The sequence below is a fragment of the Ambystoma mexicanum genome, chromosome 1q, assembly GCF_040938575.1.
Source record: "Ambystoma mexicanum isolate Mex_15411 chromosome 1q, UKY_AmexF1_1, whole genome shotgun sequence".
Lineage (NCBI taxonomy): Eukaryota > Metazoa > Chordata > Amphibia > Caudata > Ambystomatidae > Ambystoma > Ambystoma mexicanum.
This window is the reverse complement of record NC_090922.1, coordinates 228,284,697-228,299,874: the sequence shown is the minus strand read 5'-3', so window position 1 is coordinate 228,299,874 and position 15,178 is coordinate 228,284,697. Positions and strand designations below refer to the sequence as shown.

The window sequence follows — 15,178 nt, the reverse complement described above, 5'->3', positions numbered from 1 at the left end:
GTTAGAGGTAAAGGTCAAGATACTGTGGGCTAAGGGGGCCATGTAGATATTGAAAAGCCAGAGGGATATATTCAATCCCTGGGGGCCACCACAAGTAGAGAGACTAATAGAGGAGAGAAAGGACCCAAGTTATACCTGGGAGGGCCGGTCAGAGAGAAAGGAAGTGAGCCACGCCAGGGCCAGATCTCCGACGCCTAGGGTATCACGGAGACTGGTGATCAGAATGTTGTGGTTCACCATATCGAAAGCAGAAAAGAGGTCGAGAAAAATGATGGCAAAGGGAGAGTTAGAGTCAAGATTTGATAGCAGGTCTTCATGGGTGTTCAGAAGATCAGTTCCATGCCTCTGGATTCTCTAAAGCCAGACTGATGGTCACAGAGACAACCAACAGATTCAGTATGGAGGGTAAGTTGTTTACTTTACCAGCCAGCATCAGTCATCAATACAAGCAAAGATTGCTGTGTGCATCCCTGTGTACAATAAGTGTCACACTGACATGAACACTCCATGCACTGTGAAAGAGTCCCTTTGAATAATAACGCTGCACAGCGCTCCCTCTGGATAGTACACCCCTCCCTGTGCACATTCGTGAAGAGACCACAAGTTTGTGCGAGGTCATCCATTACTGTTTCTTCCCCTTTGAGTTACGGGACCTCTACGTTTTTGTTTCCCATTCTAAATTTAGTAAACTACATGTCCCAGAATTCCATGAAAAGCAGGAATGTATAACTCGGAAGAAAAGCATGAGGAATCCTGAGCTCTGCACTCTTTTACGTACACCTGGTCCTGCGCGAGCTGCCCTCTTCATCACAAACCCACACACCCACCCTCTGTTCCCCCCCTCGGCCTCTTTAGAGCCCTTTCTTTCTCTCATTTCAATAATCTGCCCCTCAAGCCCCAGCTTCTTGCCGGCCCCTCTCCATCTATCCCATTCAGACGCTAGCCCGCTATAAGGAAGGCACGGCTAATGAAGGTTAAGGTCACTTATTTATCAGTTCAACATATACAGCGCCTACTCGCCACGACCACCAACCGACACACATTCCATTCACCCAGACTCGTACTTGCCCTTCACTCACACCAAGTTTCTGCGCCTACACTCAGCCCCTGTTGTCGTGCTACTCTCGGACTCGTTTTCATCTATGCTGGCGCCAACCTGCATCCCTCTACGGCTAGACGTTCAACGTGCGCCCTCAGCTGGGGTCCTCTCTCCCTTTCTCACCTGGCTCATTGTCGCTGCCATGCTCCCCTCCGTTTTTTTTCTGACTCGGTGTCGCTCTTTCAGGCTCCGGGCTGCGCTCTGTCTGACACACAAGTTCCGACTCCGAGGCACAAAAGGTTCCTACAGCCTGACTGGGGCATCGCGTGCGTGCAGAGGGGAGGGGTGGCAGAGGGGGTGGGGTGGGTGAGTCTCAAGATTTTAGATTCTCACGCATTTCCAGCCTCGCTTGCTTCACAAGGGAGGAGAATATCGATAGGGTGAAATATACTACAGGAGAGAGTAAAAAGGAAGAGTGTTGCACTCAGATATACACTAAGATGGGTATTCAGTGGGATATCGGTAAGCAATGGACGCTCTAGTGGCGAGCTGCAGGGGCTCAAGGGCGGTAGGTAGCCCTTGAAGACAGTGCACCAGCAGCAGTGACGGCCGTAGTGGAGGATCTAGATAAGAGCGATTTAGAGAAGGGGAGAACCTAAATGGCCATTCATGGGTTAGGGCTCGAAATAATATTAATTGTAAAATCCTCTCACTTGCTGACAGGATTCAAAATAATTAGGGGCAGCAGCCCACACCGTTGAACGGTGTGTGGCCCGTGCTTCTTTTGAATAGAAACAATACAATTATTTTCACAGTTCCGGGTACTTTTTTGTGTGAAAATGTAGCTTTTGGGCAGCAATGGGTTAATGACCGCACATTGTTCAAGTTCCTTCCCCATTTCCAAAATGTTCTTCATGTGTGTGCATCATTTTCAGGTGAGTTTTGCTGCCATTTTATATATTAGGGTTCCGGCCCGTTCTGGGTTTTACACTGTTCCGTGATCTTGCACTAATGTCCACTGATTTACTGGAGTACAAGTGTAGTCCTGTTTGTAATTAATGTTGGCACAGGGTTACAGGTCACGCCTATCGTCCCATACACACCGTATTTATTTATTTTTGCTTACATTCTTGCATAGTGCACCCCCAACATTTCTTGGTGCTAGGTGCTTAGAAGGTTAAGATGTGGGAGGGGACGGAAGGAAAGGGATCGTGAAAGAGTGGAAGCGTAGGTCCTGGTAGTGAGCAAGTTATGTTGAAAAGCAAAGTCTTCATAGCATTTACGAACGGCATCAGAGAGATGCCTCAGTGAGTCGAGAGGGGAAGTCGCTTACAGAGTCTGCTGCAACCGAAACGCTTCTGTCACCTCTCCTGGAGTGGAGACCTTGGATGTTGACTCTCTCACAGGGTCGGACTGGGCAGGGGTCAAGTCATAAAAATGTAAAAGTGGCGACTTATCAACAAACTCATTGGGATGTGACGTTGTCAGAAATTAGCATATCAGGGTGAAATATGCACATTTCATTACATTGGCTTTGCATAATCACCCCAATTGCACATGACGAATGGCATTTGCCTTTCAAAAAAATCTTCCCTGGAACCTGCAGCACCGAAATGGGACCTTTTACCTTTAGGTGTTTGTTATTTTTTATCAGGTTATATAGTGCAGTGGTGAAGTGTCCACCTACAAACCTGATGACTGTGGTTCATCCCTATGGTTGGCTTTAATACATACATTCAAAGAGCACATTCAATGTTTTTCATTTTAATTGGGGGGGACTGAGTCCACCCTATGAAAAAAGTGGGTGGACTCCGTCCCCCGTGTGCACCTTCGACTTGAGCCCTGGGACTGGGCCTTAGCATGGTCTCGGGCACCAGTTGAAACGTAGCCCACAGTTGCAAACGGCAATTCATTTCGTCACAGACTGTTTGAGTAGTACCCAAGGGGGTAGTTTTAGATCAAATGTGATGCACATTGTGCATTTTAAAGAATGTTTATTCTATAAGACTGGTCAAAGCTATTAGCTGCATGGCAGATTAACCTATCGAACTGGCCCCCAGGGTCAAAAAAAGAGGCCCACTTTCACCAAAAGAACTGGCATTTTCGTGTTTGGTTCGGGCATTGACCAGCAGGCCAGTCCGAGACTACTCTCGTGGGAGAAGCTGATCTGCAGAGTGTAGGTCCATCTTGGTACAGGTTAGTTGGTTGATGATATGGTGGAGCAAAACCACAAAGGCATTTGTACATAGGACATAACAGTTTAAATTAGATGAGTTTTTTTTTTTATAAGTCATTGATCATATCTGAGGAAGAGTCAAATGGGGAGTCATTTATGGATGCAAGCTCTGGCCTGGCAAAAAGCATTTGTAACCATGCAGGCTGGTTGGCATAAAAGGTGTTGGCATAATTAAGGGATGAATTAACCAGAAAGATGTCAACCACAGCATAATTTGCTCGAGGGATGAAGGGGAGGATTTTCTTGAGAGATTTCATTTTGGAGTTTGTACATAGGTCTGCATCCCAGGTGGCACCCATGATTTTCCCTTTAGTTGATATGATGACAGGAGAGCCGAAGAAAGTGAAGGGAGGAAGGTATTAAGTGGTGCTTTCTTAAAAAAAGACTTTCGGGGCCACGAAGAAATGGTTTTGTCAGCAACTGGTGGCGATGGCTGTTTATAACTGTGAAAACAAAGCTGGACATACAACCTCTGAATATTTAGCTTCCAAGAAATCTGTGAGAGAAACTGTGCTGGACTGCAACAAGAGCACCCAAATATGCTGAATGCAACTCCCAACTCAATGCCAATGGGCACACAGAGCAATAGGTGCAACATTAAGCAGCAAACCGCACCCATTCATCGTTAAATTAATGAGGCGTATTATAGGCAGCATACCTGATGGGGCTCCCTCGACTAGCCCCAGTTACCCAACCCTCAGCAGGCAGCCTGTCAGTTGCCTGCAGGTGTCGGAGCTGCCGATTAGGAAAAAGATTGAGGCATCGATGCCTCTCCCTTTTCCTTTAGTTTTAGCTGCAGAGGTGTACTAGTGGCTTAGGCCCAGACATTGATAAAAGCTAAAACTCGGGGACTCGTATGAGTGCGGCCCATCTCTTGTTTATCACATACCGGCTGCCTTATTCTAATTCACAAATGACAGAACACATCCTACATAACGACAAACATGAAGGGTACACCTAACAAAAGAGAAACACTGGTATCATTCATGATTGATACCACAAACTTGAAAGTGAAAATGGCAAGACTTTACATGCCTTCAAAGACCGAGAGCATGCAGTAGCATGTATTCCCAAAACTGTCGAGGCTAATCTGTTTTCTTTAAGCGTTGAACATTCCGTGTTTGTTATATATGGTTACGTTTTAAGTAGTTTTGGAATGGTATGGCTTTAGGGCAGGGGTGTAACTAGAGAAATTGTGTTGGATTTATCAAATATTGTATTTGTTTTGCTCGATGTATTCACATGTTTACGTGCATTGGGATCTAACAGACAGGAGGCTACCATCTAAGCACATAGAGGCTCACTTTTTAATCAATACAGGTAGTCCCAGAGTTGATCAATTTATTATGCCGTTACAAAAGCAAACACGATTCCAATGGAGCTGTAAAGCCGCGCGTTGCTAGCTGAAGACATTGCAGCTCCCAAGTGCAAATTCGACAGCAGAATCATTTGGTCGGTTGAGCATTCGAATTCCGTCAGAAGCGCAAATACAGGGTGGGTGTACTGGAAGGCCCCTGGTCAGCGAGGGTGTTAACTGATAACCGAGAAGCTGGATTCCAAACAGATGGGCAGAAGTAACTCTCCTCTCACCCTTTAACCCGTTACCAGCGATGTCCCAACAACTTCAAAGTCATAAAATGAAGAAAGAAGACCTCAGCGCCGGTATCAGAACTTTTTGTTCTTTAAGTAACTCCTTGTAACAGGAGGAGAGGCCCTGCTAGCCTGCGCAACCTGACTAACCCGACTAGCCTGCTCTCTAGCGCAGCCCCTGTAACATGAGGAGAGGCTTTTCTAGTCTGCATATTCCTGCCCACTTGTCCTTCATGCTGCCTCTTGCAGCCCCTTGTAACTAGAGGCGAGGCTTTCCCAGCCGGTACACTCGAATGAATCATTCATGCCTTAACTGAACTGTACCTATATGTAACTACCTAATGTGATCCACCTAGTCTTGTGTGCTGTGCCCAATTTATTACCAGCTGTAACCATTTGCTGTTACCCACTTAGCCCTGTGCTGTGACTATACTGTAACCTAATGCGACCCACCTAGCCTTGCGCTGGGACTGAACTGTACCTAATCAGGGGTGGCCAGGCCTATAGATCTGGAGATTTCCCAGAGAGGCCTCTGCACCCTGCTCCTCTTTTGTGTGGTAACCTATTTTATTTCCACATTTTCTCATAGGAAAAGGGCTGGGCTTGCTCGAAAGGGCCACTTTGAAAATTATTTCCAGGGCCTCGTTTGGTTCCTAGTCCACCCCTGTACCTAATGTGATCTACCCAGCTTTGCGCTGTGACTGTACTGTACCTATATGTAACTACCTAATGTGACCCCCCCCCCCAGCCCTGCGCTATGATCGAATTGTACGTTCATGTAACCTCCAAATACGAATATGCACTGTCTGTAACTAGCGCCTAGATACCTCTGGGTTTTGTGCACTGAAATAAAATGCCAAATAACTAAAAAATAAAAAGATCAGCAACAGCTTCGGAGCCACCAGGAAGCCTGCTATCGTGAACACCCGCCCTTGCACCACGCAGGCTTTCACCACCGTGGGCCAGCCTCCAGGGTTCTATAGCCGGGCGCTGATGGAGCAGACTGGCACATCTCAGTGGATTCATCAGGTAACACCCTGCGGCCGCCAGCATCCGCCCTTGCACCACGCGGGCTTCTACTAATAGTGAATATGTTTATTTCACTAGGGTTCAGGTGCAGAACGATATTTGTATTGAATATAAATTATTTCTAGTGCATTAACTTATTCAACAGTGCAACGCTGTATGCAATACGAAACATTTCTACTGCATTAAATGGTTGTTTCAGGCAAGCGGACATGCACTGAATGTATCCTCAACACATCTGACAAATGTTCATAGAATTTGCATTCCGTTTGTATACATGTGTTCTGCATGCAAAGTATAGCAGAGCCATAACTCTAGACTGTTGCCCTTGGGGTTGATAGCTTAATTTATAATAGCCTGTTCCCGCTTTAGTGCTGCGACTCACAGGCAAGTCCCTAGACCAGTGGTCTTCAAACCTTTTGACCCTGCCGGTCCCCGCAAAGTGCCAATTGGCACACGAAAGTCTGAAGCGCCATTCATTATTGCGCTCCATCGCAGTATTACCCCAGTGAACCCCAACCATGCCCAAAACAACCCCAGGGCTCCCAGCCCATGCCTAAAACAACCCCAAGGGACCCCAATCTGATCCTTAAACACAACCCTTGTGACCCTCCACCAACTCCAAAAACAACCCCAGGACCCTGCACCAACTCAAAAAACAACCCCAGGGCTCCCCACCCATTCCAAAAACAACCCAAGTGACCCCCATCCAATCCTAAAACAACCCCAGGGACCCCCCACCCACTCCTAAAGCAACCTCATGAACCCTCCCACACAACCCCAGGCCTCCCCACCCATGCAAAAAACAATCACAGTGATCCGATCCAATCCTAAAACAACCCCAGGGACCCCCCCATCCACTCCTAATATAACCCCAGGAACCCTCCCACACATGCCAAAAACAACCCAGGACTCCCCATCCACGCCAAAACCAACCCCAGTGACCCCCCCCCATCCACGCCAAAACAACCCCAGTGAACACCATCCAATCGTAAAACATCCCCAGCGACCCCCCATTGAATCTTAAAACAACCCAGGGACCCCCCCATCCACTCCTAAAACAAATCCAGGGACCCTCACTCGCTCCAAAAACAGCCCCCGAGCCCCCTCCTTACCGTGTACAATCCCGGTCCCGTTTCATTCCGCTCCTCTAACTGCAATCACTGGATTCAAACACCCTGGAAGAATGCTCTCCGCAAAGGGACAGACAGCGTGCTTCTAGGGTGTTTATGTCCTGGTCGGCTAAGCCCACTGACTCTAAGCCTGGCCCTTGCCACAATGAGAATGGGCCGTCAGCTGCGCTGGGATATGCACAAACGTTCTTATCTCATGGCAGACTTTTCTTATTTTTTTTTTTTTTGCAGAGCCCCAATTTTCACACTGGGGTCCCACGCACCCCCCAGTTTTGGAATCGCTGCCTTAGACAAGTAAGGTCCAGTAGTCACATAGTCACTGACATCGCAATCCCCCTGCATTGTATGGGCTAGTATAATGTTTTGAACTCGTCATCTCTGCTAGTAATTGAACAGTCGCAATGGAACGCTCTTGTATTTTCATGTTTGTTCAGGTTACCGTCTGCCCAAAGGCCATTTACCCCACAGAGTCCTCACAAAGGCCCTCCCTAAATTCTCCTGCCAGGTGGCCAGGAAAATGCGAACGGGGGTGGTATTAGCCGGCAGGATCACCTGGGAGGAGAAGGGCCCCAGGGAAGCAGGAGGACTCCTTTAGATGGGACCCAGTATTTCTCTTCCCCAAGTGAAGAAAGATCAATGATACCGAAAAATGTAATGGCTTGCTGTCATAAAGAGCCCTTAACTTCCCAAGCTAACTATCTCAACGTGGGTAAGAATAATAATAAACCCTTATGCCTTAAGAAGAAGAAAATCCCTTTTGAGGTCATGGACATTCACATAGATGAAAGCCTCCATAATTCCCAGCGGAATATTGAAGAGGAGTCTGTAAACATTACTAACAATAATAATGTTGTAGAAAACGCTCATAACCAGTCAGGTATTGGGAGTAAGAAACCCCTTGTCAAAGCCACACCAATTTATATAGAAGTGAAAGCTCCTTTCACTTACAGGGGACTAACAATGAAACTCCAAATATTAACAATGTAGATTCGAAAAACTCCAATTCCTCTGTAAAACAAAACCTTTAATTATATCCATATAATACTCCTTTAGGGAGTGTAAATAAGGATAGAAGTAAAGTCAGTAATGATATTGTCATGAAAAGAAGTGAGTTGTACCTTGCAGACTCTAAGCCCCACAATCTCCAAAGTACTTGGACGAAGACGAGGTCTGCAGAGGCAAGAGACTGCCAAGTGCAGCCTTTTAGTAATAATTACCCAAACCTGTGGGAGACTGGAGGCATAAAAAGCTCCCCCAGGTGCATGCCATAGAGGAGGAGAAGGAGAAGCAGGAGGAGAAAAAGCCATTGTTGGCGGAATAGTAGTTGGAGATGTAAGCGTTTGTTGTTGAATGCAGGAGACGCCAGGACCACGACCAGTGTGTAAGTGGAGCCGGGTCCTGAGAGGGTCATCAGAGCAGGAGCTCTGAGCTGCAGAGGCCACGCAGTGGGAAGCGGTGCCGCGGCAGACCGTTTCATCAGAGAGAGAGACTCTCTGAAATGCTTGTTTGCTCTGGCTAGCTGGCGAGCACCGGAGTGTCAAAGGGGCAGAGCAAGCTTATTTTCCAAGCAGCGCATACCGCTAGAGAGCAAACAAAGTGGGCAGGAGCCCTTGAAGCAGGAGAAGAGGCAGCAGCAGTGTTTCGCACGGAGGCGAGTAAAGAGACCAATGAGTTTGCCTAAGCGCGGAAGACCCAGAAGCTCAGTATGCGAACGCTTGCGTTTAATCATAATTTTGAATATCAAACTGATATTAAGCAGCCAAATGACCAAAGCAGAAACATTGTGAACACGAGAAAAGGTTATGGTTATCGTTACAAGGCACAAGTGACGTGCCAGTATAAAAAAGGGCCACTACTTGAACAAGTCAAACGGAACTATCATTGCCAAAGCCAAGAGGGAGTGATATTAAAGCAAATTATCCATAAAACCCATTGCTCAAGCCAAGAGAAAGTGGGTCTTAAGCAAGCTTCGTTCTACCAGCAATTCAAAGAAAGAGCAATACAACAGCAGAATTATTATAAACAAAGTAGCTTAAGACAAAGAGGGACAAATGCCATAAATGAAGATTGTTTGTATTGGTTTGTTGAAAGAAAGGGTAAACAAGAGTGGCAGAGAAGCTAGTCTTCTGATAGAAGATGTTCAGGAGGAGAGAAGCATAGCCGGCCTAGTATGTAACAATCACAAGTGTGTAACAAACAGCACCAGTGTGATTCTTGTTTTCCCTGAAGAGATTTTTAAAGTTGATTTTATGAAGCAAGATACATTGATAATTTGTTGTGAGCTAATCTTTACCACAGAAGTACTTGACGTTAGTAGTTTATTCTGGCCTGGTCAGAAGACTGCAGTCTTTTGTTCTGTTCTTGCAGGAGAGTATGACAACCTGAGTTATGAGGGGCAATCCAATAAAAACCTGGAACCAGCATGGTCAGGCACAGATCTAAGCACGGACATAAGCGTGGCTACCATTTCACATAAAGAACAGATGCCGGCGTGGAAGTTCAGTGAAGTGAATTTCGTTCTGGCTGACAAACGCAGAGTTACGGCAACAAGGACCCCTGAAAGCACTGCCGCGTCGCTGGGAATAAATCCATGTGAGCCGACCCATGAAAACAACAGAGGGGTATTGTTTACACAACGAAATGAAGAGCGTGCAGGTGCTGCCATAATAGGACACCGTAAAACGTCCACATCGTGGGGCTGGAAAACAACACCATACGAGCTGCCGCTTGAACAGCAATTGGAAAAGGGGAATACAAATGCACGCAAAGGAAAAGAGAATAAAGGTCCACCAGACTTATCCAACATTCCGGCGTCTGAACGCTCAAAGCCCAGTCTCCACCGCGAGGCACACGTGGAGGTCACATCATGGCATCCAGCATCCAAAAACGAAGGGGGCGGGACTTGGAGGGGTTTATCAAGGCTAAACTGGGTGGAGGGCACTGATTGGTCCAGGGTGCTCCAGCCCCTATTCAAACCAAACAGAGAGAAAGGACTAACGGTAAATTCTTCTCTTCCTTGCAGAATGGTATTGGAACCGAAGAAAAGCAGCCTAGTACCACTGGGCTTACGAGGAATAACCCCAGGTTTCTGCCTTATCCACCACGGAAACCTAAATAACACTTTATTTTGGACTAAAAGAAGGAAAACAGAGTTCCTGATTGCTTGTCCTTTTTTGTTTTTCAAATTTTGAGTCAATAAAGACTACTTTTGGTTAACATCACTATCTTGCCTGAGTGATCCATCACACAGTTTGGTGGCAGCAGTGGGATTGAAAACGCAATGGAGGCCATCATTAAAGCCCTCACAGACGGACAACAACAGCTGCAACAATGAATGCAGGTTCAGTCACATCAAACTCAGACTGACAGACAGGTGTTACAACAGGTATTACAATTGCAGACGGCAACCCAAAATGCGATCAAACACATTACTGAGACGATGACAGCCACAAGGGGTGCTTCTATAGCCCCTACCAATGTGTTACAAAAGTTCCAGCAAGGAGACGATCCAGGGTACTTCTTTACTAATTTCGAGAGAGTGGCCCGGAACTGTCATATCCCACAGAAGGAGATGGTCATTGTGGCGCCGTTGGTCCCAATCACGGGTGGCGGCCATTGTTTCTCCCAAGATGGCGACGTCATCCGATTGCAGTATTCCAGCCTTGCAAGGGATGCTTGCAACCTTTGCTCCACCCCCTCAGCAAGGATCTGGTTATCTTGCGGCAGGCACAACGCTCGAGTGCGTTGCTACTCTTCCCAGTCAGCGCTTCGTAAGTTCGCCTCTAGGCTTATAATCTTACTAAACGCTCATTACACCTTGCTAATACCTTCCACTGTTTCTGTCTTTTAGAAGCTTTCTTATCGTACGCCAAGGGCAGAGATTCCGCCTCATAACCTCGGCTTTCGAGTGTTAGAACGGCTTGAAACAGATCCTTTTCATTCCACCTGTCACCGCTTGCCTCAATCTGGACACATCGCATACATTGATTCATTTCCCAACTGCGTAATTCAGAAGGCTTTTTCTTTGCATCACAATCCGAATCTGCCGTCAGGTACCTTTCTCCCCTTCTCAATTGTTCCTTTGGCATTTCAGAAAGGTCAGCCTGTTTCTAAAAGTCAGGTCTTTCTTGTTTCCCTTACACATCCTATTAGATTCCCAAAGTTACATCACGAGATCCACTAGATACTCTGTGTTTAACAGAAGGACTTCATACACATGCAATCCTGAGACTTTATAGGGCGCCATCTCCTTTATAAAGGGTAACTATTTGGCAACTAATATTCTACTTCCACTCTGTCTTTCAGTCCAACTTACCATTCTCTAATCGTTACTTTCGTTATTTTCCTTGTGGTATTTGCATTCAGTCTCCTGGAATTGTGTCAGAGATTCGCCCTAACCTGCTCTACAGAGAAGACGTCCATCAGCTGAGGCGATCAGGGTTTTCTTCCCCAGAGGGTTTCCCTGGGGAGTTCATTCCTTCCTGGTGCAATTGAGCACGGGTTAGGAAAAGATTCCCCCGGGGGGACTTCTCATATTCAACACATTCGAGCTACTGGATCAGGTCAGTGGGTGCATATTTATGGGGAACCATTATTATTCCTGGAAATTCTAAACTCAAGAATAGTATTTTACAGGAACTCGCAATGGCCAGTGGACAAATGGGGCCATTTCATTCCTCCCCTCTAGACAGGGCCAATGCAAGGGGCCTATCAGGCTGCGAACCCTGCAGGCGTTGCCACCTATGCTGACATAAAGAAAACCATCTTGGAACGGATGGGGGTGGACAAAGAAGCATATAGAGCCAGAGTGCGAGAAACCAGACTACGCAATGGAGAAACCCCGTGACAACTGTATTACAGAATCCATGATCTGGGTGACAAATGGTTAAAGCCCACTACCAGTTCGGTACAAGAAATCATGGACAAAATCAAACTCGAACAGTTCGTGGAGGCCCTACCGACAGCATTGCAATGATGGGTTCGTCAACATCATAGACCTACGTTGGCTGAAGCAATTGATATCGCCTCCGCCTTCCAAAAAGCCGGACCCACCCGTTTGACCTCCATGGACGTCAATAAACTTGCACCCTGAGGAACTGTACCTATAGATACCAAGAGCAGTCACCCTGAAGCAAGAGCCCCGGCCTGGCCCACCTCTAACCGGCAACTACAGTGCTTTGACTGCGTAGAGTGGGGGTGTATAGCCCGGTTCTGTACACAAAAACCAAAAACAGAACTGATGGTAATTGGGTGGGCCCAGCACCCAGAATTCCGACGGAAAAAGGATCCATATCTCGTGGAAGTACGAGTGGACGGAACGCCAAGACAAGGCCTTCTCAATTCCGGAAGCGAGCAGACCGCCATAACACCAGAAGTAAGTGGGCCGGAAGGGGCGGGGAACCAACCTATCCAGATCAAATGTGTGCATGGGGACACAAAAACTGTCACAGGTTTCCCCCCTTCTCACCTGTCTATGTTGCCTGATGTCCTCGTTAGGTGGAGTCTTCTTTCGTATGGTTCAGGACTTAAGCCCGCTCGGCCGTCCTCGGCTTCCAGATTACGTTCAGCTTCGATGTCCAGGATCACGGAAAACTCCGGGAATATTCAAGAAGGAGTAGGGGGACAAGCGGAAGCGACGCAAGGATTCCCGGAAGTTAGGAAAGAGTAAGAAGTCGGGAGAAGGGAATCCAGGGGCCAGGGGATAGCAAGTAGCACTAGAGAAGGTTCGGAGCACACGTCCGATCACAGCTAGTAGCAGCATTGAGACACGCGGGGCCACGGGGGTGTAGCTTCTTTATAGAGGACGCTGCATAGAACGTGAAAACTGGCGAGCAGCGTTCGGATCTTGCCTCCATGTTGGTAGTATTATGGAGTGTAAGGCCCGACGTGTCAGGGACCAGGAGGCCCAGAAAGGGCGGGTTCGATGGTTTATGACAGCATGCCTCCTCCGGAAACTCGTTCCACCCGGTTTGCCCGGGTGTATGAGATGGAACCTTCTGAGTAACCTAAGGGTATTTAGATTTGAGATAGGTTCCCAAGTGCGTTCACTGGGGGGATATCCTTTCCATTGCACCAGGTACTGGAGTTTGCCACGTCTATATCTAGAATCGCAAATCCTGGAGACCTCATACTCCAGTTGGTCATTGATGAGTACTGGTTTGGGCCGAAGGTTAGTTCGAGAAGTCTGAACATATGGCTTCATTAAGGACGTGTGAAAGACTGGGTGGATTTTCTTCCAGGAGTCTGGAAGCTTGAGTCGGTAGGCCACTGGGTTGATGATTTCTTTTATAAGGAATGACCCATAATATAGAGGAGCCAATTTATTTGGTTGCAAATGCCGTGGTAGCAGTTTCGAGGACAGCCAAACCTTATCCCCTATTGTGTAGGAGGGGCTTGGTCTTCGTTTTGGAGTCTGCATACAGTTTGGTCTGGGTACTGGCCTTTTCTAATTGTTCTTTGGCTTCTCTTTGAACATTAATGAGCATTTCAATCCAGGAATCGACTGTTGGAACTGGTGTAGGAGGAGGAAGGATAGAAGGTAGAACCGAAGGGTGGAATCCTTGGCTACAGAAAAAAGGACTGGTCTTAATACCAAAGTGGTCCGAATTATTATAGGTGAATTCAGCCACTGGTATTAAAAGGGACCAATCGTCCTGGACCTTGGTAGCGAAGCAACGGAGGTATTGTTCCAAGGTTTGCTTTACGCGCTCTGTGGCTCCGTTGGTTTGGGGATGATATCCTGAGGAAAGAGCGCGTTGGATTCCTAGTATTTGGCAAAGATGTGTCCAGAACTGAGAAATGTATTGGGGCCCTCTGTCTGATATGATCTTGGAAGGAAGTCAATGCAGTCGGAATATATGTTCCAGGACAATTCCAGCAAGTTCTGACGAGGATGGCAGTTTAAACAGAGGTGTAAAATGGGCCACATGGGTGAACAAATCAATGGTGACCATGATGGTTGTGTATCCCCTGGAAGGTGGTAATTCCACAATGAAGTCTGTTGCTATGAATTCCCAAGGCCTTGTTGGAAGTGGAGGTTGCTGCAATAGACCCGCTGGTCTCTTGTTGTCATGTTTGTTTTGATTACAGACAGAGCATGCCTGGATATACCTTTGTACATCAGCTTTCACTCCAGGCCACTAAAATTGCCTTTGTATTAATCGGAGGGTATTGGTAATACCACAATGCCCGGAGTAAAGAGTATCGTGACAGAGATTTATTATCCTTTGCTGTAGTTTTTGTGTTGGGATGACCAAGGCATTGTCTTTGAACAAGTATCCATTTTTGGTTTTCAGTTTCCACTGGTTCTTGTCCGAGATATCTTTCCAGAGTTCCGAGGATTGAGTCTGAATGCAGACTTCATCAGGGAGGCTGGTCACTTGGGCTACAATTATTGTGTGGGGAAACATCTTGGGAAATGTTCAGTCATCAGGAGGTTCATAGTCAGGGCGCCGAGACAAGGCGTCATCAATTACGTTTTGTGTTCCCGGAACATGGTGAATCTGGAACTGGTATTGGGCAAAGAAGAACGCCTGACGGGCCTGACGGCTGTTCCTGCATTCCAGGGCCTGTAACACTTGGAGATTTCGATGGTCTGTCCGGACCTGGACAGGATGTTTAGCTCCTAGAAGTAAATGACGCCACTCGGTGAAGGCTTGACGGATGGCTAGAAGTTCCTTTTCTAAGACTGAGTAATGAGTTTCACTGGAGGTCAATGTCCGTGAAAGATAGGCAATAGGATGTTCTAGCCCGTCATCGAGTTCCTGTTTCAGAACTGCTCCGATGGCATAGTTAGAGGCATCTGTTTCCACTAGGAATGGTCGATTTATATCAGGTTGAACCAGGATGGAGGCTTGTGTAAATTCTGTTTTCAGGCGTTGGAAGGCCTTCTCCTGGGCTGGGGTCCAACGATAGGGAGTATCTTTCTTCAACAAGGAGATGATCGGTTGAACAATCTCAGAGAAGGATGGTATAAACTTCTGATAGAAATTGGCCTTGCCCAGGAAAGATTGGAACTGTTTTTACGGAGGTCGGAGTTGGCCAGAATAGTATGGCCTTAACCTTGGATTGATCCATGCCTATGCCATCTGGGCTAAGGACAAATCCTAGATAGTGAACAGTGGAAACATGAAAAAGGCATTTCTCGGGTTTTGC

At 47.0% G+C, this 15,178-nt stretch overlaps 1 protein-coding gene and 1 long non-coding RNA gene across 2 annotated transcripts in view; one reads left to right on the top strand and one right to left on the bottom strand.

The window, feature by feature from the left end:
• Nucleotides 1-1,364, bottom strand: part of LOC138526910 (branched-chain-amino-acid aminotransferase, cytosolic-like) — a 392,104-nt gene extending 390,740 nt beyond the window's left edge. Inside the window, exon 1 of the mRNA XM_069637744.1 lies at nucleotides 1,223-1,364. Coding sequence (XP_069493845.1) covers nucleotides 1,223-1,243 — 21 coding nt within the window. The 5' untranslated portion in view covers nucleotides 1,244-1,364. The remainder of the gene's footprint in view (nucleotides 1-1,222) is intronic.
• Nucleotides 1-15,178, top strand: part of LOC138526916 (uncharacterized) — a 219,580-nt gene that overhangs the window by 108,334 nt on the left and 96,068 nt on the right. The window lies entirely within an intron of this gene.